The 26,803-nt window shown below is 41.0% G+C and overlaps 1 protein-coding gene and 1 pseudogene across 1 annotated transcript in view; one reads left to right on the top strand and one right to left on the bottom strand.

Moving 5' to 3' along the window:
- The window catches only part of NCEH1 (neutral cholesterol ester hydrolase 1), a 62,808-nt gene that overhangs the window by 17,641 nt on the left and 18,364 nt on the right, over window positions 1–26,803 (bottom strand). The window contains exon 2 of the mRNA XM_004424728.3: window positions 1,022–1,250. Coding sequence (XP_004424785.1) covers window positions 1,022–1,250 — 229 coding nt within the window. The remainder of the gene's footprint in view (window positions 1–1,021; window positions 1,251–26,803) is intronic.
- LOC147915203 (nucleosome assembly protein 1-like 5) lies at window positions 17,439–23,915 on the top strand (annotated as a pseudogene).

Here is a 26,803-nt window from a genome sequence, read left to right as displayed (position 1 = left end):
TTTTATATCCCCATCCTCTAGCACAAATTAGGGTAATCAAAGGTCCCGGTTTACACATAACTGTTTGCGTTTTTGTACTGAAAGTATGAAACCCCTCAGTCCTCGGCAAACCTACACACTCAGCAAATATCTGTTGAAAACGTGAACAAATCAGTGAATAAAAGAATAAATGATGAATACAGAGTTAAGTGTAATGGGATTACTAGAAAAAGTTATACTTTTTAGCCTTTGCTGCCTTAGAAAAATAATGTGTTATTAAAAAAACCAAAGAAACTAGAACAAGTTGCCCTTGCATTTAAACTTAGCAGATGCCAAAAACTCTGGGCTGAAGATGAAGTAACTCTGTGGTAATTACAGGAAGAGACAAGGCCCTTACATCCTCCTGAGTAGGCTTTCTGCTGGGCTGTTCCACTTCGCCGCCTGCCATTTTGAACGTGTTCTGCTCATGAAGTTATCCAATGCTACAGAGAATATTCTTAACCTTTGCAAGATCATTTCCTTTTAGTGGTGGCACACCTTTTATATTTTCACCTTTGGTTTCACAAGCAGATGAAATGTTGATGAGTTAACATGTGTACTCAGAGATACTTGTTCTGTTTCATAGATTTCTTCAGAACACAAATTGGCAAAAGAGCTACAGATAATTGCCTCATATTCTGGCCCAATGAAACTTCACCTTGTTTTGGTGTAGAAAGCTATGGTCAGCACTTTACCATAAGTTAGTCTATGATTTAGGTCACAGGAAATAATTTCAAAACAGTTTGTCTGAATTAACAAACAAACAGGCAAAAATCTTTGTGGAGGGTAACCACATAATTAATAATCCAAACTAGGACCCTTTCATGTGAAAGGGGGTCAATATTAATAATTTTGCTGGGACAATAGGGGTAACTGAGACTGTCCAGGAGAATCATGTCAAATGGACCCCCTCTCCTTACCCAATAAGAAAGTTCAACTCAATCACACTTCTCTCCCACGGCCAACCACAACCCCAAAGAACCCGAAGGTGACCAGGACATACTCGCGCTTGCCAAAGCCCAGCCTCCTCCATGGATATAAACCACGCTGCGTTTCAGCGGCTCTCCTGGCTTTGGAGAGCCTTCAAACACTCTGACTTCCACACCATCAAAGTCAGTGTCGGTCACCTTCACCTGAGCAGATGACCGTGCGCTTTTCTTGCCAAAAGAAACGATGATAAAATTCAGTGCCAGCAGATGATGGCTCAGGCCCACGTAGTGTATCAGGTTGCTCTGCAGGGTGAGGGAGGGAATAAAAAGGGACAGCACAGTCAACTTCGTCACCACCAGAGCCACACTCACCAACTCTTAGTATTTGCATTCTTAAAGCAACTGCCACAATACTTAAGGGCTCTTTCAATACAAGAAGGAATTGTGTTTACCTTCTACTGTCAGAGCTTCCAAAGCTTTTTCATACAGGAGATCTTTGATGTTGAGATCAGCTCCGAGAGGGAAATGGGACTGGAAATATCAGGCCCATTTTATCGAGAGGGCTTAGAAATTAGCTGACCTTGCCCATTTAGCTGGATAAGCGGCGCTTCTGGGACTCAAACCTAGGAACTGTGAATTCCAGGATTCAGTCCCTTTTTTTCCCACTAAACCAGCACATCACAGTTCCAATAACATACTAGGAGTGGAGGAAGAATTCTTTATTTAAATGCAAATAAAAGAAAGGAAGGTTTCATATTTGCTGTACTTTAAAAGTTTTTTTAAGCTCATTATATATTTATATTATATTAGCTTAAATATTATATATTATACATTTAAGTGTGTCTGGTTGTTTTGAGAGTAGGAGAAAGGAATGAATGTGTGAGAGGGAAGCAGCAGAGTCAACTGCAGCCCTGGCATTTAGAAGCAGACCAGCTCAGACACAACCAGGAGCTTTTCAGAAACATGCAAAGAACATTCAGCCAGCCATCTCTTCTCCTTTGAACCCCGAGGGCGTCAAGCTCCACCTTAAGCGTTCACAGGAAGGTATCTGGTTGGAGATGGAGCCTAGGGAGAAGAGACCCAAGTCATCCACCCAGCAAAGACCCTGCAGCGCGTATTCCCCTCTGTCCACTTCTTACACAAGCTCTTCCTATTAAGTACACTTATAAAACTGACCTCCCTCCAGGGCTTAATGGCCATGTTTCAAAGCCGGAGAATTGGAAGCCAACTTGAAGCTAGTGACTAGTCAAACTAGAGAGGACCAGAAGTGTCAAAGAGTGTTTGGAAACTTTCCTGGCACAGAGCATGAACTTAGATACTGTATCTCCTAGCGGCTCTCAAACCCAGGGAAAGGGAACAGCTGGAGAGTAACAATGCCCTTGTGTAGAACATGAAACAGAACATTGATAGTTAGTGAAATATTTAATGCCATCATAAGATCAAGGAAACAATGTTACTAGCAGAAATCAGGACTATATCAAGTCTGCGATACACCATGATACAGCTTCCCAGCATGTGCACAGGGTACCCTGTGTGCCTTGAAGTGGGCACAGATGTGCTGTGACTGATCCCTCAGCCCCTGGGCAGCCAAGCTCCTGAGCCGTTTACCCCAGTGTCCCATGTAAAATATTATTACTGTATACATATGCCTTGCCATGAAAAGAGTTGGAAAGCACTGAATTATGAAGCCATTAGCCACTGTTCATGAAACACAAGAACAAGAGGCAATTAATCTAGCCATGAACAGCTATTCCAGCAATTCTATTAATACGCATTTGCTGACAATATAAGCAGCAGCAGAGCAAATGAATATTAATAAATTAATTCAACTTCTATATTATCGTTTGCCCAATTTACTGAAAAATTTAACTGTTAATGTTCTTGATATAAAACAAACAAACAAATAAATGTGTGTGTGTGCACGGACATGCACATACAGAGGATTCTAACCATCATTTTAAGGTCTTTGGCAAATTGGGAAAAGGCAATCATCATTTGAGTCTTGTGGTAAAATATCAGTCTAACTTGGGGAATATTGAGATCTGCCAGGGTCGAGCTGAGACTGACTGCTTTCACTCAGATTTCTAGAGTTCCCATGATAAACACTTTCAACATTGTTATCAATTAATAGAGAACACAAAGGGTCCTTCCATTTCTCACAGGACAAGTAGCTTGATAGGCATGAATTAAGAAAATATGAACAAAGAAATGGCAGACTTTGCTCTGTTACTTTCTGGACTGTATTTTTTTTTTTTTTTAGTTAAATGAAGACTTTATTGAATATTTAAGACAAATTATATATGAGTTCCTTCAGCTATAGGAAAGCTGTAAAACAAGTGAGTTATCTTTACAAAACAGATCGGAGAAGATTGTTCATTTTGCAGAGATTCCACCTCAGGTTTCCTTTGTGTACTGCACGCTCTGAGTGCATGCAGACTTGACTTGATTTGCCCATACCTTTCCAGAAACACTTCTGCTGTGTTAGCCTGTGATCATCTGCATTAACAGAACTTCTGAACAACTATCTGCATTGTTTACAATACTGACAGGGTGGTGTGGGGGCAGAAGTGCTGATTGGAGAAGGGACAGTTGGTTTATGCAGGAAAAAAACATAAGCAGAAGCGGGTAAGAAAGGGTGGATGGGTAGAAAAAAAACTCGGAAAGGTGCTAAAATAAAACTGTGCTAATGTTTGGAATTGTGTTGATCAATTAGAGAATGAAAAATAGTTATCCTAGAGACAATATCGAGATTGATTCTCTCCATTTTCAAATTTTGAAATAAACAGTAATCTGTCTTTAAGTACTTTTATTACTACTATTATTAATAATGGTTATCACTGCCTGAGTGCCTACAGTGCTAGGGTAGGTTGTTGAATTCTGGCTACAGTTCTGTGAGGTACTGTTATTCTACTTGAGAAGAGGAGAGAAAAGAAGCTTAAAGATTAAATAACCAGTGCAGAAGTTGGATTCTGGAAACTTATGAGGGGGCTGCAGAACATACAGAATTGCCCTAGAGATGCTGGTGTAGATCACTGCGGGCCCAGGAAGCTGTTCTGAGTCCTATCCAGTTTGGCGTGACATTCACATGTCTATGTGATGTCATATGGCATGATAAAATTGTGAATATTATCTAACTTTTTTCCTCCAATATCAACTCTTTCTCTTAGCTCTTCTCACTACTCCCCTCCCATCCCTACTGCCCAGCAAATAAAATCAGTAGCCAAGTCTGTCTGTAGTTGTTACTTCAGGGGAGGGTCATGAGAACAAATAGCAAAGAAACAGGAGTGTCTTTCTGCTTTTGCTTTTCAAAAGCCTATATCCTTTGGAGAATTAAAAAATAGACATTGATCTACAAGATTACGTGATGGATAAGAAGTCTCCTAGAATAGAAAATGATTCTCCAAGCTAGGTGGGGGGAGAGGGGAGGAGAAAGTGTTGGAATGAAATGAAGAATGTGTGGATTGATATCTGAGATCCAAAGAAAAAAGCACCTTGAGACACAGTAACCTGCAGACATCTCTGTGAAATCTAAGAGCAGCAGACACGTGCCCCACGCCCAGATAGAAACTTGGAAAGAGGCAAGACTCTAGGGAAGTGTGACTGCAAGGTATGCCTAGGAAGACAGTGCCTCAAACGGCCTCAGAGAGCTCCTCAGGCTCCAGCTGGTGCAGGAGCAGCGGAATGATTCCATGTGACAGAAGAGACCTAAAAGTAGCAAGGGCTGTATGAGTGTCTTGCAGATGGATCTGAGACAACCTCTCCATTATCCAAAATCCATTATACGTTCTCAAGGGTCCAACTGGAATAGAAGAGAGCACTAATGGACTTGAAGGGCTCTTATAGATAAGAAGACAGGATATCCTAGTGCAGCTTGTAAGGATCACACACCAAGGACCAGGTGGAACAATGATGTGGGTTGAGAATAAGTACCCAGATGGCATCCCTCGCTCATTATGCCTCAACATTGTATAAGACCCTCCAAAACCTAAAAGCAAACAGCAATGGGGGAATACTTAAATTCACTGGGATTAAGTCCTACTTAAAGAATGAAGGCTCAAAATATAAGATCAAGTTATATTTCTTGCATCCTTGAGTTTGTGAAATGAGATTCAGATCCACCCAAGACACATTCTTGAAAAAGTTTTCTGAAACCTCTTTAGAAGTAGCTGGAAAACTCCAGTAGCACAAAGAAGCAAGCTGAGTGTTAAGAGCCCCACAGGTTGTGAATTGACCCAGTCTTGGCTAGTTGAAGTACTTGAAAGCAGTGCTAGAGGTCTTAAAACTGGCCCCCATAACCATTCCAGGATCTAGGAGGGGAATTCTGCCTGAGGAGAAGGAAAGGGATGAAGAGTACTCATTACACCTCAGTGGAACCTGACACGCAAAACAGGTGGGCCACTGGCTCTCTACCCAGGTCTGACGACTGAAGGTCAGAGGGCAAGCAAGAATCAAAGGAAGCCAAGCAGAAACGGCATTCTGCTTCTTAACATGCAAGTTAGTTGTCAGGTTTGTGAATGGGGCTGTTCTCTGTTAATTCATTCAACATATAAATTAGGGGATATATTCTGTGGGCAGGAAATCTTAAGAGGGAGAGAGAGACAGTCTTCTGGAGCTTAGCGAAATAGAGAAGAACCAAGACTTGTAAATGAATAGCTGATGTTAGTTAGCTAAGTGATACAAGCTTACTAAGAGAGGCCTAGATAAAGGGTTGCACAAGCTCAGAGAAGGAAGGTATTACTTCTGTCTAGTTAGTCAGATAGTCCAATGTTTCTAGGGAAGCTGAGATTATCATTTTTCCCATTATGTACATTTGCTATTAGGACCATATTGATTATCAAGTTCTGAAATGATAATAGGTTAAACAGATGTAAAATAATTATCTCTAAAAAGTTCTTCTGTATGCTCATGTCAAAGGGGAAGGCAGAGGCTGGGGAAAAGCCACAGTACATTGATACTCCAGACACATCAGTAATTAGCATGTGGTCAAATTTCAACAGGAACCAACCACATTAGACAGAACATCTACTGTAACTCACTGCCTGCTTCATTTCTCATGTTCAAATCTTTGTATTCTACGTCAGTGGTTCTCCAACTTTTCCAATAATGGCCATTTCATCCTGTCAAACAGCTTTTTCATTCTGCTCTCCAGATTCTGTTCTACTCCTGCCTATTATAGGAAAACAATTTCATAGAACATTTATCTGCATGAAAATTATAGTTATAGTTCTTAAATGTTGTAAAGTTTGTGTGTACTTTTAAATGCAGATTTAATTTTTTTTTATTGGCAGGCAAATTACATGACTTCACTTAAGACCACTGTACAGATCACCTGAGATCCACTAATGCAGAACTTTTTTTTTTTTTTTTTGGTGAGGAAGATTGGCCCTGAGCTAACATCTGTTGCCAATCTTCCTCTTTTGTTTGCTGAGGAAGATTTGCCTTGAGCTAACATCCATGCCAATCTTCTTCTGCTTTGTATGTGGGTCACTGCCACAGCATGGCCACCGATGAGCCATGTAGGTCTGTGCCCAAGAACCAAACCTGGGCCACCAAAGCAGAATGCACCAAACTTAACCACTAGGCCACGGGGCTGGCCGCTAAGAATTTAAATCTTGACGACTCCCTCCCTTTCCCCAAATTTCCATCTCTCCTTAAGCTTTCACAGTCCTCTGGACTTTCCCTAAGACTTTAACTTTTAAGGGAAATCCTCTGGTTTTAAAGCATTGATTCACATTAATTTCTTTTGTTTTTTTAAGCTGCAGACCAAACAAAACATGACTGCAGGCCACCAGAGCAACTTCTGATGTAGAGGACGATCCAGTCTGACTGAAGGTACAGCTGGAAAGACGATGGCAGGTTAAATGCTCTTATGTGTAGACCTTAGTTAGCTGTCAATGGTGAAACAGTAAAGATTTTTGGACACTTTTTTTTAATGAGACTATACTTTGGGAAGAATTATGCAGCTGAGGTGTATACAATAGTTTGGTGACAGAGAGATTGGAGGCAAGGGCATCAGCTATAAGAATTTGGCAACTGTCCACAGAGGAGAAAATGAAGGTCAGCCCCAGGAGGATATGGGGGTGGGAAATACAAGAGAGATCATGAGCAGAGTTGATGGGCCTTGGCAACTGCTCACAGAGTGGAGGGAGTGGGATCAGGTAGGCTGGTGGGACACAGAGGCAGGATTTAAAGATGCTGGAGGGTCTTCACTTGGGGTATGAGAAACAGAACATAGGCAGAAGAACAGCCAGGGAAGGTACAATGAGTTCCATTTTAGAATTATTCCATTTAAAGCCAATGAAACATTTAGGTAGACAGCTCCAAAAGGCAGAGAGCAAATGCAGGGCCAGAGACTCAAGGAGGTCAGGCCTGGAAGAAGAGCTCAGAGGTAACTGATAACAACTCAAACAACAGTAAGACTCAGAGAGGTAGCAAAGAGACAAAACACAGTGACAAAGAAACAAACCATGGAGGAAAACATTCTTTGACAGGCTGGAAAGAAGAATCTAGAAGGAGAAATCTAGAGACTGGCAAGAGGAAAACTAAGAGTGAATCATAGTACAAAAGTCAAATTTGAACAAGTTTTTTAAAAAGCTGACAATTGGCAATGGAAGGAAGCTAAGGACTGAAAAATGACCATTAACATAACTAGGAAGTCATCACTAGTAGCCAAGAGAAGTTTTAGGTGCATCATGGAGGCATAATCCAATTCTTTCAATATCCTCATCATCATTGTCTTTACAATGATGTGCCCACTCTGCACTCTGACGACTGCTCCCTTAAAAGATTTAATGGTCATCATGACCTTTTGACTACATCAAGATATTCCTATGCCTCCCCTTCCAACCTGCTGAGAATTCCCATGTTCACGGTTGCTCAGGCCAAGTGGTAAAAGTGTCAGTCCAGGTTAAGTGATACTCAGGAATTACTGCACGATATCAATCTTCCTCTGTCAATGTACAAAATTGCCCTAATTCCCAAGCTGTGTGTTCAGGCAAATACAGAACACTGCTTAACAGCATAGACTAGGAAGACAGACTGCGTGGGTTTGAATCTCATTTCTACTACTTACTGGTTGTATGTCTTAGTTAATGTCCTGTGCCTTAATTTCCTCATTGTAAAATGGAAATAATAGTATCTAACTCATAGAGTCATTCTGAAGATTAAATGAGTTAACCTATGGAAAGCACTTAGAACAGTGCCTCGCACATATTAAGTACTATGTAACTGTTTATTATTATCGCCAACTGATACTCAATATTATAAAATAAAACTGTTACTTCAGTTTATATACCACAGAACAAACTTGACAATGTTTATGTCTAGCAAGTTTTAAGACTAACTAGAGTATTTAGGGAATGTTTGCTTAATTTATTAAAACTTACAAATTAAATGTTTAGAAAAACTTGACCATCGGTAACTTTTAAGTTAAGATGTAACTTCTGCTTAACTTAACTTGTAAGATCCCAGCATATCTTCTAGTGAATGTGGGATATGATAAAGTTCTCCAAAAACTCTAAGTGATTTCTTTACTTCTCTTCGTAATAAATATACATCATATACTTGTAGCCAACTGTGTTGGGGCTCCCCACACCTGATAAAGAGACTGAAGGGCCCACAAAAACTACAAGCAGCTGAGCATTACAACAGCTGGCCAGGAGCATAACTCGGTCTCCCTGGGCACCTACAGGGAGAGCAAACAGGCCACAACAGAAGGACACATGTAGCCCAGAAAGGGGTCACCCCTGGAACATTGAGAACTGAGGGACGCACACTGCAGGCCTCCTAAGGCATCACTTACATAAGGTCACCTATCCAAGAGCAGGAGACATAGCTGACTTACCTAATACATAGACACAAGCACAGGGAAAGAGGCAAAATGAGGAGGCAAAGGAATACATTCCAAGTAAGGGAACAGGACAAAACCCCAGAAAAGGAACTAAATGAAACAGAAATGAGCAACCCACCTGACAGAGAGTTCAAACAAAGAGTGTTAAGGATGCTCACTGATCTGGGGAGAAGAATAGATGAACTCAGTGAGAATGTCAACAAAGAAACGGAAGATATAAAAAAGAACCAATCAGAAATGAAGAATACAATACTGGAAATGAAAAATTCACTAGAGGGACTCAAAACCAGAGTAGAGGATACAGAAGAACGGATCCGCGAGCTGGACGAAAGACTAGAAAAAATTACCCAAGCTGAACAGGTAAAAGAGAAAAGAATTAAAAAGAGTGAGGACAGTCTAAGGGACCTCTGGGACAACATCAAGCGCACTAACATCCATGTTATAGGTGTCCTGGAAGGAGAAGAGCGAGACAAAGGGGCAGAGAATCTATTTCAAGAAATAATAGACGAAAACTTCCCTAACCTAAGGAAGGAAACAGACATCCAGGTACAGGAAGCACAGAGAGCCCCAAACAAGATAAACGCAAAGAGGCCCACACCAAGACACATCATAATCAAAATGTCCAGAATTAAAGATAAAGAGAGAATCCTAAAAGCTGCAAGAGAAAGACAAGTCACATACAAAGGAAACCCCATAAGGCTATCAGCTGACTTCTCAGCAGAAACCATACAGGCTAGAAGAGAGTGGCATGATATATTTAAAGTGCTCAAAGGAAAAAACTTACAGCCAAGAATACTCTACCCAGCAAGGTTATCATTCAAAATGGAAGGAGAGATCAAAAATTTCCCAGACAAGCAAAAAGTAAAGGAGTTTGTCACCAAGAAACCAGTGCTACAAGAAATGTTAAAGGGACTGATTTAAGGGGAAAAGAGAAGAACACAAATAGGAAAAATTATCTATTTCCATGATAAGAGGGTAATGGATACAAATGCACAAAAAAGAGGTTAGATATGATATCAAAAACATAAAATGAGAGAGGAGGGGAGTTAAAGAGTAGAGCTTTCAGACAGAGGTCAAACTAAAGAGACCATCAATTCTGTATAGAAGGAGAAAAGAACAGAGAAGGACTACTAAAACACTGAGAAAAAAAAAAGTTAAAAAATGGCAGTAAGTACATACTTATCAATAGCTACTCTAAATGTCAATGGACTAAATGCTCCAATTAAAAGGCATAGGGTGGCACTGGATAAAACAACAAGACCCATATATATGCTGCATACAAGAGACACACTTCAGACCTAAAGACACTCACAAACTGAAAGTGAAGGGATAGAAAAAGATACTCCACGCAAATGGAAATGAAAAGAAAGCTGGGGTAGCAGTACTCATATCAGACAAAATAAACTTCAAAACAAAAACTGTAAAAAGGACAAAGAAGGGCATTACATAATGATCAAGGGAACAATCCAACAAGAGGATATAACACTTGTAAATATCTACGCACCCAATGTAGGTGCACCTAAATATATAAAGCCATTATTTACAGACATAAAAACAGAAATAGACAGTAACACAATAATAGTAGGGGACTTTAACACTCCACTTACACCAACGGATAGATCATCCAAACAGAAGATCAATAAGGAAGGATTGGCCTTAAATGACACACTAGAACAGATGGACCTAGTAGATATATACAGAGCATTCCATCCAAAAACCAAAAAATACACGTTCTTTTCAAATGCACATGGAACATTCTCCAGGATTGATCACATGTTAGGCCACAAAACAAGTCTCCATAAATTTAAGAAGATTGAAATAATACCAAGCATCTTTTCTGACCACAATGGTATGAAACTAGAAATCAACTATAGGAAGAAAATCAGAAAAGCCACATATACGTGGAGATTAAACAAAATGCTACTGAACAACGACTGGGTCAACGAAGAAATCAAAGAAGAAATCGAAAAATACCTAGAGACAAACGAAAATGAAAATACAACATGCCAGAATTTATGGGATACACCAAAAGCGGTTCTAAGAGGGAAGTTTATAGCAATACAGGCCTATCTCAACAAACAAGAAAAATCTCAAATAAACAATCTAACAATGCACCTAAAGGAACTGGAAAAGAAGAACAAACCAAGCCCCAAATCAGTAGAAGAAGGGAAATAATAAAAATCAGAGCAGAAATAAATGAAATAGAGACCAAAAAAACAATAGAAAAAATTAATAAAACCAAGAGCTGGTTCTTTGAAAAGATAAACAAAATTGACAAACCTTTAGCTAGGCTCACCAAGTAAAAAAGAGAGAAGGCACAAATCAGTAAAATCAGAAATGAAAGAGGAGAAATTACAACAGACACCTCAGATATACAAAAGATTATAAGAGAATACTATGAAAAGCTATATGCCAACCAATTCGATGATCTGGAAGAAATGGATAAATTCTTAGAATCATACAACCTTCCAAAACTGGATCAAAAAGAAGTAGAGAATTTGAAGAGACCAATCACCAGTAAGGAGATTGAAACAGTAATCAAAAACTTTCCCAAAAATAAAAGTCCAGGACCAGATGGCTTCCCTGGTGAATTCTACCAAACATTCAAAGAAGACTTAATAGCTATCCTTCTCAAACTCTTCCAAAAAATTGAGGAGGGGGGGAAGCTCCCTAACTAATTCTACGAAGCTGACATTACCCTGATACCAAAACCAGACAAGGACAACACAAAAAAAGAAAACTACAGGCCAATATCACTGATGAACATCGATGCAAAAATCCTCAACAAAATACCAGCAAATCGCATACAACAATATGTTAAAAAGATTATACACCATGATCAAGTGGGATTTATTCCAGGTATGCAAGGATGGTTCAACATTCGCAAATCAATCAACGTAATACACCACGTTAATAAAATGAAGAATAAAAATCACATGATCATCTCAATAGATGCAGAGAAAGCATTTGACAAGATACAGCATCCATTTATGATAAAAACTCTGAATAAAATGGGTATAGAAGGAAAGTACCTCAACATAATAAAGGCCATATATGACAAACCCGCAGCTAATATCATCCTCAATGGTGAAAAACTGAAAGCTATCCCTCTAAGAACAGGAACCAGACAAGGATGCCCACTGTCACCACTCCTATTTAACATAGTACTGGAAGTCCTAGCCAGAGCAATCAGGCAGGAAAAAGCAATAAAAGGGATCCAAATTGGAAAGGAAGAAGTGAAACTCTCACTATTTGCAGATGACATGATTTTATATATAGAAAACCCTAAAGAATCCACCAGAAAACTTTTAGAAGTAATAAACAAATACGGTAAAGTTGCAAGATACAAAATCAACATACAAAAATCAGTTGCACTTCTATACCCTAACAATGAAGTAACAGAAAGAGAAATTAAGAATACAATCCCATTTACAATTGCAACAAAAAGAATAAAATACCTAGGAATAAACTTAACCAAAGATGTGAATCATCTGTACACTGAAAACTATAAAACATTGCTGAAAGAAATTGAAGAAGACACAAAGAAATGGAAAGATATTCCGTGCTCTTGGATTGGAAGAATTAACATAGTTAAGATGTCCATACTTCCTAAAGCCATCTATAGATTCAATGCAATCCCTCTCAAAGTTCCAACAACATTTTTCACAGAAATAGAACAAAGAATCCTAAAATTTATATGGAACAACAAAAGACCCCGAATAGCTAAAGGAATCCTGAGAAAAAAGAACAAAGCTGGAGGTATCACACTCCCTGATTTCAAAATATACTACAAAGCTATAGTAACCAAAACAGCATGGTACTGGCACAAAAACACACAAACAGATCAATGGAATAGAATCAAAAGCCCAGAAATAAACCCACACATCTATGGACAGCTAATCTTTGACGGAGTCAAGAACATACAATGGAGAAAAGAAAGTCTCTTCAACAAATGGTGTTGGGAAAACTGGATAGCCACATGCAAAAAAATGAAAGTAGACCCTTACCTTACACCATACACAAAAATTAACTCCAAATGGATTAAAGACTTGAATGTAAGACCTGAAACTATGAAACTTCTAGAAGAAAACATAGGCAGTACACTCTTTGACATCAGTCTTAGCAACATCTTTTCAAGCACCATGTCTGACTGGGCAAGAGAAACAATAGAAAAAATAAACAAATGGGACTACATCAAACTAAAAAGCTTCTGCACAGCAAAGGAAACTAACAACAAAACGAAAAGACAACCTAACAATTGGGAGAAGATATTTGCAAACCATACATCTGATAAGGGCTTAATCTCCAAAATATGTAAAGAACTCATGCATCTCAACAACAAAAAAACTAACAACCCAATTAAAAAATGGGCAAAAGACCTGAACAGACATTTCTCCAAAGAAGATATACAGATGGCCAACAGACACATGAAAAGATGTTCAAAATCATTAACTATCAGGGAAATGCAAATCAAAACTACAATGAGATATCACCTCACACCCGTCAGAATGGCTATAATTAACAAGACAGGAAACAACATATGTTGGAGAGGATGTGGAGAGAAGGGAACTCTCATACACTGCTGGTGGGAGTGCAAACTGGTGCAGCCACTATGGAAAACAGTATGGAGATTCCTCAAAAAATCAAGGATAGAACTACCATATGATCCAGCTATTCCACTGCTGGGTATTTATCCAAAGAACTTGAAAACACCAATGCATAAAGATACATGCACTCCTGTGTTCACTGCAGCGTTATTCACAATAGCCAAGACTTGGAAGCAACCTAAGTGCCCATCAAGGGACGAATGGATAAAGAAGATGTGGTATATATACACAATGGAATACTACTCAGCCATAAGAAACGATGAAATCCAGCCATTTGCGACAACATGGATGGACATTGAGGGTATCGTGCAAAGTGAAATAAGTCAGAGAGAGAAGGTCAAATACCGTATGATTTCCTTCATTAAGTAGTAGATAATAACAACAATAAACAAACACATAGGGACAGAGATTGGATTGGTGGTTACCAGAGGGGAAGGGGGGAGGGAGGAGGGCGAAAGGGATAATTCGGCACATGTGTGTGGTGATGGGTTGTAATTAGTATTTGGGTGGTGAACATGAAGTAATCTATACAGAAATAGAAGTATAATGATGTACACCTGAAATTTATACAATGTTATAAACCAATGTTACTGCAATAAACAAAACAAACAAAAAAAGATTTATATATAGGCTCATTTCAGTATTGGAGTGGAGGGTGGGGTGTATGTAGAGGGTTGGCTAACAAGCTACTGGAATGGCCATCCTCCAGAGAAAGAGACCTGAAGGCAAGATTGAGTGCCCAGCCCAGAAAAAAGGCGTAATTGTCCTATAAATGTGAAAGAGAATAGCTGTGACACAGACATGCCCTTGCATGGGCTGACTCCCATCCAACCTCATTCTTGGAGGTAGACTAGAGCTAATGCCACATTTCTCCAAATGTTACACAATTCAGCCAGTTGGCCAAGGCTCCATTTCTGAAAGGATAGATAAGAGACAAAAATGGATTCTCCACCACTGAAGAGAAGCTGCCTGGGAAGCTGGAAAGGCCATGTAAGGTAACAAAATCAGATCCCAGCCCTGCCTCTTACCAACTTTGGTTTATAAAGTTATTTCATCATTCTGAGCCTCTGTTTTTCCCCATGTGTTAACAAAAACAAATCTCATTTCCTTTGAGTTATTGTGAGAATTTAATTAAAACATCTGGTATATAGCAGACACTGGTATATCTATTTTATTCACTTAATCCAACGGTTCTCAAAATTGGCAGCATATAAGTATTACCTGGAAGCTAATTAAAAATTAGCAGTGCCTGAGTTCCATCCCACACCTATTAAAGACTCACCTCTGGAAATGTGACCTAAGGCATGGGAATTTTTTCAGCTCTTGAGGTGATTTTGATACACAGCAAGGTTGAGAAGCACTAAGTAAATCTAGTCAACTAATTCATTCAACCAACATTTATTAGGTAGCTATTTGGGCATGACTGGTCAAAGCATTGGGGGTACAAGGATGGACAAAGCACAAGGGCCTATTTTGGGGGAACATACAAATGTGGGAGTATCCTAGACGCAATAGATGATTATGATATGATGTAGAAACCTCAAAAATAGAGACATGCACCTTAAAGTACAAAGGTATGTATAATGCAGCCTGGGAGAGAAGAGACAGAGGCTGTCCAGAGAGGCTGCCTGGAGACAGTATCAGCTAAGTTAACTGAGTTTTAATTAAGAAGAGTAGACTGGAGAAGGAGAGAAGGGTGGGGAAAAGCACACAGATGTTTGTGGGGTGGGGGCAGGTGTTCCACACGTTAGTCTTCTGCCCACCAACCACACTTTGCTTTACAAGTGTTCAGCATCCCTCTCCTCCAGTAAGGATGGGAAGGCATCAAAGTCCTTTTTCCTGTTCCCACCCCAATTACAAAGATAAAAACATTTCTTTACTTGCTAGGGGCTGGGTCTCTAATCCAATCCAACTCTGATGAAAGGACAGGGCTGTCTGAGCACCATTTCTGGGAGGATTTAGGCCACATGGTAAATTCCACCAGAGAGGGAAAGTCAGTTTGCTTAGGGAAAGCAACAATTGTAAAGTTGAATAAAATAAAATACGAAACCTGGGGAACACCATCATTTAAAGGGACAGTGGGCAGAAGAGGAAGAACCAATCATTAAAAGATCTCCCCACCCTCTAAAAGAGGAGGAGGAGTTAATTATTAGCATGGCAAGAGAAGCAAGAGACTGGAGACGTTTAGGGGGAAGACAGTTTCAAGAAAGAGCAAGTTGTTAAACGCCTGCCGAGAGGCCAAGTAGGTCATTGGTGTTGGCACTGGGGTTATGGGATCATTGGTGAACCTAAGAAGGACAGTTTAGTCAGAGATATGGGGCTGGAAGCCAGATTGTAATGGGTTGCAAAGTGAGTGGGAGTGAAGAAATAGAGAGAGTGAATGTAGACAGTACTGTCGCTGTTAGTAGAGATAAGGAAAGCAGTAGGCTGAGGGAAAGAGTAAATAAACTTTTTTCTCTTTTAATGAGAGAGACTTGAGCATGCTCGTAGGGAAAGAGCCTGTGAATAAGGAGAGACAAAGGTTGTAGAGGAGAAATGACAAGTGAATTGAGACCCTGGAAGAAGAAGGAGATAGGATCTGGAAAATCAATGGAAGGGGTGGCCTTGGGGGAGGCTGTAATGGGTGCGTTTATGGGAGTAGGGAGGAAAGCTGAGAGCACCTCCTCTAAACAGAACTTGATTTCTGTTGAGATCAGGTCTGTCTTTACCCTAGAGACAGTGGCTTTTCAAAGACTGTCCTCTCTGAAGGCAACCCATTACAAACTGGCTTCCACCCCCGTAACTCTGACAAAACTGTCCTTCTTAGGTTCACCAGTGGCCCACCACCCCACTGCCAACACCAATGACCTACTTTGCCTCTCTGCAGGCATTTAACAACTTGCTTTTTCTTGAGACTGTCTTCCTCCTTAACTTCTCCAATCTTGTTTCTCTTCCCATGCTAGTAATTAATTCCTTTTTTTTTTTTTTTTTTTTTGTGTCTTTCATTGATTGTTTCTTCCTCTCCTGCCCTCTGGCCCTTTAATTGATGGTGTTCCCCAAGGTTCCATTTTTTATTTTATTCAACTTTGTAATTCTTGCCTTTGCCAAGCAAGCCAATGTACTACTATGGCACAATGCCTAGCAAATAGGAGGTGCTTACTAGCCATATGCTGATGACTTCCAAATGTCTATCTCTGATCTTTTCTTAAGCTCTAGGTCCATATTTCCAACCATCTCCAGGATCTAGCCAATAAGCTCTTCAAAAATTAACATGTTCTACTTTCCCTTCTCCACTACCAACTCGGCAACTTACTCCATTAAATTCTCAATTAACGATCTAACCATAAGTCTAGCTTCCAAGCTAGAAACCTTGATATTTTCTTCATCTCCTTCCTTCTGTCACATGATATCCACTCAATCACCAATTAATGTCAATTCCACCTGCCAACATCTTCTGAATCTAGTTCTACCCCCAGCCTCCACCCCACTCGCACTGCTGCCTTGTATTTGCCTACTAACTTGAATTCTAGACAACACTTTTCTTTCTCTATAACCTGTTGTATACTGCTGTCCGAGTTCTTACCCTAAAAGGCTGATCACATTACCTGGCTGCTTAAAAACTTCCATCGATTTCCAGTTTCCTACAGAAAAACACATCTGAACTTGGCATCCTAGTGTGATCCCACTGTGCGTTCTGATCACATTTCACACCACCCCACCCCTTGTACTTTCTAGTTCTCTAGAGTCAAGCATACTTAAGCATAACTTTCATAACTTTATTTTTTTTATCTGCTATTCTCTTTGGCAATGCCCTTCAGTGGTGTGCTGGAACCAGTTCTCCTTAGGTCATGAAAACTAATTGTTAAATTTATAAGACAGTTGACATCAGGTCAGTAGCTTGAAACTGGCCACTGCGGGAGTATCTACATCATGGAAATAAGCAATAGCTACAAATCAGGGTTTCCCCAGCCCCCAGAGAGCATTCTACTTCCTCCGCTTCACCCTTCCTCTTTCCCTGCTCATCCAAGCATAGCATAGTATTTTAGGGTGTGGACCATGAAGTAAGTCAGCCAAGGTTCAATCCTGGCTCTGACACTTACTAGTTGGGTGATTCTGGGCAAGTCACTAAACCTGTTTCTGCCTCACTTTCTTTACCTCTAAAATTGGGGTGACCATAATACCTACTTTATAGTGCTTTTTTTAAAGGATACCTGGCATAGAACTTAGTATAAGTGCTCACAATGTTACTTCTTTTTATTTGCTTATGTCTGTCCTTCATAGCATTTCAGTCTGTCGTACATAATAAAGTCTCACTACCTTAGCTTAGCTCTGGTAACTCACAAAGTAAATCTCACATAAGCTTGGAGCCAGGCTGAATTACCAGCTGCATGTTCCTAAACTGAGAGATATACAAGGACTTCAGGGTAGCAGAGCCCTTGAAGACTCTTTGTAGCTTGTAAACCCCATCTTAAAGGCTTCCTCAGAAGACAAGGTTGTGAAGAATCACATTTCATTATCCTGCCTTGAAATTCTTTGAAGGAGGGCAGAAAGGGTTAAGGAAGTATGATGGAGAGGAAAGAGCACAGACCTTGGACAGAGACCAGAGCAGAGTCCTGGCTCTCTCCTTCATTAGCTACATGACCTGGGCAAGCTTCCTAAGTTCTCTGGGCTCCAGTTTCCCAGATAAAGAAGTAAAAAAAGAAGGCAGGTGAGGAGTAAATCCACATGACCTATTGTGGTCCCCTCTCTCCCGGGGCCCAGAACGGGCAGGAGCCTTGCTCAGGCCTTTGGTAGATCCCCATCTGGGTAGGGACCCTTCCTAGAGCAGTCCTTCCTCCCTTATTTATTTTACTCAGCATTACTTTTGTAAAATAAACCTTTTGTCCCACACTCTGAGAGTAGGCATGGACCAAAAGAGTTCTTTGTGGGGCACAGTTGCGCCCTTTCCATGTAGCAAAGCACTGGAGGGAATTGTTAAGCCAACTTGTGAAGCACAAATATAATTATGTAACAGTTGGGTTCTCTGATGAGAGTGCTCTATTACAGATTTTCAAATGTGTTTAGTCCTGTATCCAAATATTTCGTTACAAGCTACAAAGGAAACCTGAGGAGAACCTCACCACTACTCAATTAACAAGGTAACCTAGAACAGAGAACGGAAAGAGCTCACAGAGGGATCCGATACCCTAACCCCTTCACCTCTAAAGCCTTCAGTTTGTTCTCTCACTCCCAGGCTGCAGTTCAATCTATGGGAGCACAGAAAGGATAAGCTTGTCTCTTTCCAGTTCCTACACTTTTTTGTTTGTTTTTACTATCACACAGAATACAAATAGTTTCTATATTGCCAAAGTACTTGCTCGGCTCCAAAGGCCTCCTATATTCTATCAAGATATGTCAAGGGGAATAATAGCTCAGAGGTACTGACATTTGCTGTCTGCCAGTCATTGCTCTCAGAGTGGAGGAGTCTCAAACCAAGAGTGGTCCAGTGAATCGCCCAAGGTCACACAGGTGGGAAGCAGTGGGCTGGATCTGAACCCAAGCACTCTGGCTCCAGAACCCCTCAACCATCATCCTCTACTGCCACTCACAAGTTGATTTATTCTCAAGCCTACATCACAAAACTGGAAGATTTTGCATCTAGAACGAACAGGTAGTCTCCCATATTTACACAAAGGGAAACTGAGGCCCAGAAAAGATACAGGACTCACCCAGGGTGAGCAGCTCTAGTCTTGACTGCTCTGGGCCAAGGAGGCATCCCCGTCTTCCCCTTTCCTCCAGCTCTTCCTCTCCAGCACATTTCTCTCTCAAGCCTTCTCTGGTAACACGTCTTTCTGGGTCCTATTCCTGTCTCACTCCCCTTTGCCTTCCGTACACACACACACACACACACACACACACACACGAGGGTTGAAACGTGACTTTACAAAATTAATTTGAGTCCTTTTTTACTCACATCTCTGTTACCTATAATAGCAATAACTAGATTGTGAACTCCTTAGGACAAGGTCTGTGTCTTGGTATCATTTTTTTCCAGCGCCCCATGTACAGCTGGCCATAAACAAATGTCCTTCATAAGGCTACTCAAGCTGCTAAAAGCCTCCCTTGATTGCCAGGACAAGCAGTGTTTGTTTTCACTTGAGTGTTCCCAACAGCAGCTGACTAAAGGCAGCACAAAAGAATTAAACCTCTAAACAAAACCTCCCAAACTCCCCTCTGCTATATAGCAATCTAGAGCCTACCCACTCACGCCCTCTGCCTGACTCCACAAGCGTGTTACACAGGACACTCCAGAAGTTGAGTCAATCTTCTGCTTTATGTAAAGCGCAGGAAGCAGCAAATTAGACATGACCTTGGAAAAATGGTTTCTTAAATGGCATGTAAACCCCAAAGATATAAGGCAAATGATTTTTATGGATCTCTACAGATGTCTGAAGTGCCAGATTCAGATGAAGATTATAATTAAGACCCCTTTGTGTACACACAGAGTGTGATTATAACAAATTAACACATACTATATAAAATACATAATAAATTATCATTACTCTTTTGTATAATGTTTTACAGTTTATTACCATTTGAACTTTCACTTGTTTGAATCTCACAAGGACCTGGGAAACAGGAGGAGGAGGTACTACAGTCATTTTATCTTCTTTTGACGCTTAGAGAAGTTAAATGCCTTGCCTAGGATCATAAACCTCCAAGAGGCAAACTGAGTACCGGAAGCCAAAAGCCCAACTGTCTGCCCAATCACTCTGAATGTTATTACTCAGAGCTCAGAAGAAAATCACTAACCAAACCATTATTTAAAGCTGAGCGTCTCCCATCACACAGGTTTTGAACTTTTAAGAGTAAAAGGTTTAAAATCAGGGTGGGGAAGGGATACATGAAATGTATCCCCAACTCTGGCAGCATATCTGCCAGCACATCTGCTGTGCTGGTTAGCAGGACTAGTTTGCCTATGTAAACAGTGCCTAAGAATATTGGCATCAGTACAAAAGCCGGTGGCTTCACGGCAGTTAGAATTTCTACAGCCAGCAGTTTCAAGTCATTGCAGCTCAGTGCCTCCTTGGCCTGAGGCATCATGGGAGACAGGATGGTTGCCACCAGTCCCAGAGGTTCAAGAAGGAAGGCAGGGCTGTTGTGATAGCATCTGGAGTCCCTAACAATGGAGGTTTTAAATCCGCCCCAGGAGAGGGGCCTTTAACCGATTCAGGAAATGGAAACAATTCACTCCTCACAAACACTGAGTCAAGATCCACAACTACAACAAACAATCTAATGTGTTTAATGTCTAACATTAAGTCTAAATCAAAATATCTATACAACAGATGAGATAACCTTACTGCCCTCCTGAGGTGAATTTATAGGTTAGATACCCCGTCATGAGGAACAGGGCTCATATCTATTTTTCATCCACTCATTCAGCAAACATTTGAGTGTTTATTGTGTGCCAGACACCAAAACTGGTTTGGGAAATACAAAGATGGGCTCCACCCTTAAGAAGCTGACAGTGTGTAGGGCGGAAATATACACTGCAATGCCATAGTGTGATAGGTACCACGGGTACACACACAGAGAAAGAAGTAACAATTTCCACCTGGAGGTGCTTGCTATGTGTTGACAGCATTGGTGACATTTGATCTGGGTCTCTAAGAACTGTCAAGGCAAAATAACCTATAACCATTTTATAGACAAGAGAGATAAGGTAAATTTTAATTGAGCCTGAGTGAGGATTATAATCCAGGAAGGCCTTTTCCAGAAAGGAAGAAAACATTCCAGAGAACCATGGTTTTCAGTACAGTCTTATATCTTTTTAGAACCAAGGACATACATTAAACACGCCCAGGATACATATCTGTCAAAGTTTCAAAGAGGTATTTAGTTGTGAACTAGCAGGTCAACATGACTCTGATGTCCAGAAAGGGACTAACTAGGGCATGGGAGGGGAAGTATGCATTCTTATCTTGAGAATGCATTCTTTACTTTAATGGTTAAAGCAGATAGACAATGTATGTTTGATAGGCCATAAGTCAGGCTTCTTCAGTTCAAGCCAAATCAGTTTTGAACCTGAATAGCTACCCCATATACCTCAATATGTAAAAATCTCTTGTCAGAACAAATATCAATTTGCCAGAAGAAAAGGGGGAAGAAGGCCGGTCCACACAGTGGAACAAAGTATAGTAACATACAAAGGTACAGAAGAGCAAGGCTTGTTGGAAGGTTGGGGTGGGCTACTGTCCTATGGCCCTGAAAGAAATAGGGTTGGCACTGTATTTTAATGTAGTAAAATATTCTTAATTTGATGACTTTGAATCTGGTGTTTATGATGCTTTTTAAGAACATCTATTCCCTTTTCAGTTCCTCTTCCCTCCTTCTCAACCCCCAGGACAAAACCCAGGGAAGAAAATTCTGGTTCCACTAAAAGAGAGATGCCAACCAAAGAGATGAAAGGAGTTTGGCTCACCAACAGGTTAGTAAATTGTTAATTTTTATAATTCACCTGCTTTTAAGAGAAGGTTATTGAGAACTATTCTTTTATATCTTATCTCTATCACCATGACACAACCAAGCAAGTTGTCCAGTCCTATGCTACCCAAAGGGTGGCCCACAGACCGGCAGCATCTGAATGCATGTTCTTGAGCCCCAACTCCACATCCTGAATTATAATCTCCAGGAGTGGGGCCCAGGAGTCTCTCCAGGTGGTTCTTTTACAGGTTCCAGTTGAGAAGCACTGGCCTAGTCAATTCGAAGTGTGAAATAGTCTTGTGTTAGGCAGTTTTTGTTGTTACTGACTCTTTGCAACGGTAACGGGTGAAGAGACTGGGAGCAATGCTGCTAAGAGCAGGGCTTGCGATGACAAGCCACGGTAGGACGTTTGCATGACCACTGCTTGCCTCCTTTAGGATTGAAAGGTCCCTTCCCCGAATTCCCATCCTTCAGCTCCCCCAGCAAGCCCCTCCTCCGCAGGGAACTGATCGCTTTATGCCTTGCGTGTCATGCTCTCTATCAAGATGTATCTTGAATACATCTCCATTTCTGCACCTGTCCTTTCTCCGTGTGAGGTTTGGTTTGTGTCTGTCTCCCCTGTGAACTCTTGGAGGGTAGAAACCCGGTTGGAGTCATATGCGTACCCAACACCCAGGCTCCTGCACAGCCGGTGCGCAGAGATAAGTGGATGCGCAGAGGGCTGTAAAACTGCAACGGATGGGGGTGGCAGCGACTTCATCAAGGTGGGGCGCTTCCCCGCCTCCTTTTGGGCCGCGGCTCTAGTCTCAGGCCCGCCCTCCTTCCACCTCCTCCCGCCCCCAGCTCCTCCTCGCTGCGGCCACGTTCTTTCCTTTCCGGTGCTGCTGGGCTGCCGGGCCTCCTCCGGAGCCACCCTTCACCTTTGTCGCTTGTCCTCTAACGTGACACACTCAGGAAACAAGGCACCTTCGGAGCAGAGCCAGGCGGCTGCGGAGGAGGTAAAGGCGAGGGGCAGGGCGCAGCGAGGAGGAGACGGCGCGCCGATCACTTGGCGGAGGAGCCCCAGGCCCGGGAAGACATTGTACCAACACCTAACAACGGCTTTAGTAAGAGCCTGCCTCGCTCTGTGAAATGCCCAGTTCTTGCCCTCAAAAAGCTGCAGACGCGACGTGATCAGATAGAAGACAAATTTGATAAGAAATTTCAGGCTCTGGGGAAAAAGTATAATGACATCTATAAGGCCTTACTTGCCGAGATCCATGAGTTCACTGCGAAATGAAGGGATCCGCATGGACCTTAGAGGCTGAGGATTCAGGGAGGACGAAAAGGTGGGGGGAGGAGGAAAAGGAAGAGGAGGAGGAGGAGGAAGATGAGGTAGAGTCTAATGATGAGGATCCCAACTCTGAGGTATCTGATGACACCGAGAAATAGGAGGGAGAGATTGAAGAGGAGAAAGAAAACGAAGGGGAAAAAACCCCACTAAAACATTTAAAAATATTTGGTGAACTTTAAAAAGGCTCAGGTTTTCGATTAAAATACAATGTGAACCTATTCTGACGTTCCTAAAATCCATATATTAAATGAAAGCAATCAGATCCTGGCCAGCCCCTTAGTTTTGAATTTGATTCTCATTTTGAACACAATATATTCAAAGGTGTTGAAGAAGAAGAGTTAAACTTGAGACTATTTTTTCATGATCTCATCGGTGAGGATTGGAAATTGAGGTTTATAAGGGTTGTCAAGTAGGTATGAACTAAGGATTTTCATTTTGAAACCCATTCATCGCACTACACATGGAAGACCCAAGGCAAAACTGAACATGTGCTCAGCGCTTAATTCTTCAACTCCTTTAGCCCTGAAATTTCCTAGTGCAGAAAAAGCAGAACTCAAGAAAAATGCTATCTTTTGTAACTCAGAGATCATCAGCTTTACACTTCAGAGGAGAGTGGTGGATTGGAGGAAGCCTGTGTTGGAGATCAGGACACTACTGTTAATGAGGCTGCGAAAAACACCAATCCAAGTGTGTGCCCCCACCCCCAGCTCAGAAGTAAAAAAGGTTTAAGTTTGCCTGCGTTAGTTATGCCTTCATTATTTTGCTGTGTAAATATAAAATGGCACATAATCAAATTTTGCTTGAAGATAGACTGGCATATAGCAGTTCAGGATTTTCAGGAAGAACACATTTAATGTAAAGATTCTCAGTTTGTTTGTGGGTTTTGAATTGTGTGTGACCCAGTGATTTAAAAAGAAACATAAGCATAAGGTTATTTACCACTGTGGTATTAATACAACTTCGTATTATCAAACATTTTCCTCCTCTCATACTGGGTATTGGGTAAATAAGGTGACTAAGCATATTTTCTTTCTGATAAAGCTTCGCTGAAAGTTACCCTTTTATCATTCTTTTACGACTTAAAATGAATAGGATAATTCAATGAAAATGAATGAGGGAGTGGATGTTTGCATAGGCTATAGTTCTTTGTTTGAAGCTGGGTGCCCATCCACACAGGTCACAAGGATAATAACAATGCATTTGCTCACTGCTTCATCCCTAGCACTTAGCACACTGCCTGGCATACAGTATGGATACAACAAACACTTGTGGAATGAATGAGTGTCCATAATCACAGTTAGAACTATGTATTTAATGCTTGAAAAAGAAATACACTGGTGCTTCCCGTCTATCTGAAACTATTTACCAAGACATGCATTACTGTGTCTCATAATTATGAGATTACTAAATCTTAGCAAATACCCAAGAAAATCAAATCTAGAATATATCACAAGACTACAAACAGACAAAAATTGGAAATGGCTCACTAATGTGCAATTATCAGGTACTCTACTAATGAAAAAAACCGTAAACCTGGGTGAAAGTTAATCAAGTAAATCAATTCCTTAGGAGAGTTAATGATAACTCAATCTAGCTCAGATGTCTGGTGGGTTTAGTTGGGAAATTAAGCCATGTTAACACAAGGAGCCAACTGAACAGATACCATCTAGTCTATGTGCAATTCTGTAGAGAAATCCCAGTAGTTGGAACTCACAGTTTCATAGAGTCCATTAAAGATCCATCCTCGCAGAGCTTGTCAAGGGCCTCTCTTGACCTAATTCTCTCTAATCTAGGTCTCAGCCCTCATTTCCTCGCACATCTTTCCTGGCCAAATCCTTTTCCAGAGGGCTCAATCCTTACTAACTTAAACTGGATGCAAATAAAGTCAAACAATTTCAAAACCTAAAAGGCCCATATATAGAGACTCTCTTCTTTGAAAATTGAGGAAACTGATGCCCAGAGAGGTGGATGACAAGCCCCGAATCATCCAGTTACTGACATCTTTGGACAAGAACTCAGGTCAGCAGATTCGTAGTTCCATGTTCTTACACTACTTCTCTATGGAAAAAGTTCCAGTTTATCTCAGAAAGTTTCTGAGACCGTAACTTTTCTTTCTCTCCCCTTCATAGAAAAATTGCTTTACTGTATACCTATTTTTGTTCTTTTAATTCTGCCCTCCCACTTTACTGTTCCATCTGCCTGTCAGACCTAGAGCTACAGCATCCATGTTTCAATAGCATCATTCTAAATCCTCACTATCTGCTGACCTGGTCCCCGAGGTCTCTGACATCTCTGGCTTCCTAGGCTTTTGTTGCCTTTTTACACACTTAGAACGTTAGAATGTTAGAGCTGGAAGGAAAACCACAGAGCAGCTTTTCCCAAACTGAGTTCTATGGAACAGCAGTTTGGGGAGATAATTTTGCACAGAGAACAGAGTGAAGGGTTCTGTGATCCTGTGATTAACTAAACTTAGGAAATGAGGCATATCAATTTTTCTCTCAGAAATTCATGATCTTTTTAAAGACCCAAGTCCCAGTAGTAAAAGAGAAATTTATTTAACTCTGCTTAGTCTTGAATCTTTTCATACCTATTAAATTTCCTTAAAACTGGTTTGGGAAGGCCTTGCCTAGTCCAGCCCCCTAGTTTTACAGATCAACACTGAATCTGCATTTGAATGACTTACCAAGGCCCTGCTTTATTTTGGGGCCAGAGCCAGGGCTCTAATCCAGCTCGGAGACCCAGGCCAGGGACTGTGAGCTCTCTAAGTATTACTTCGCCTCTGCTGGATCCAATTCTTTCTGGTCTCCAGCACACTCAATATCCAACCCTTTGCCCTGGAATGAACTGCAAATGTTCACATAGTATATGCCTGTGGGGGGAGGTGAGAGCGTGGATGCTTGATCTTATTATTTCAGCCTGATTCTACATCCGATCAGACATTGGGCTGTGCTGGGTTTCCCCAGTTACACAACTTTTATGCGACACTAAACATTGGGACCTGGGCATGCAAAGCCATCCTAAGGATCTTTCTCAGGGGTTCCAGGGAACTAAAGGAACAAGCCCAGAATGTGAACTGAAGGTGAGACTCTTCAGATGGGGGCCCTAGTCTTTAGATGAACAGGTTGAGTGAACCTGGGCCCCTCTAAAAAGTTGGTAGTACACGCCAAACTGCCCTTTCCTCCTCTCTGTGCTTCCTTTTTATTTTCTCCAAGTTTTCCCAGTTGATTCTAGAGACCATACTATGACAACAATCAACTCCTCCTCTCCATTTTTTCTTGGGGAAGGGAGAACTAGGAAAAAGTAACACAAAGAAGGAGTTTTAAGAAAGTGGAAAACATGCTTTGCATAAAGGGAGGTGCACCAGTGTTTGCACAAACTGCTTGCTGCCTTTCTGTTTGGGCATTTCCAGAACAATTGTGAAGTGAATGGACAATGATAGGGAGAATTAAAAGATGGAGGTCTGTTTTCACTGATGAGTGGTAGCCTATATTCTTCTAAACAGCTCCTTTATCCAACCACACAGGCTTATCAAACAGTTCCCCAAAATGCTCATTCTTACCAACTTGCTTTTGTTCATATTTTATATAATTTCCTTCTCTCATCCTTTCCCCTAGCCTTCCTG

The sequence above is a fragment of the Ceratotherium simum genome, chromosome 15 (assembly GCF_057802395.1).
Source record: "Ceratotherium simum simum isolate JZ-2026a chromosome 15, ASM5780239v1, whole genome shotgun sequence".
Taxonomy (NCBI): Eukaryota; Metazoa; Chordata; class Mammalia; order Perissodactyla; family Rhinocerotidae; genus Ceratotherium; species Ceratotherium simum.
The sequence above is the reverse complement of the archived record's forward strand: the minus strand, read 5'-3'. Positions and strand labels throughout refer to the sequence as shown.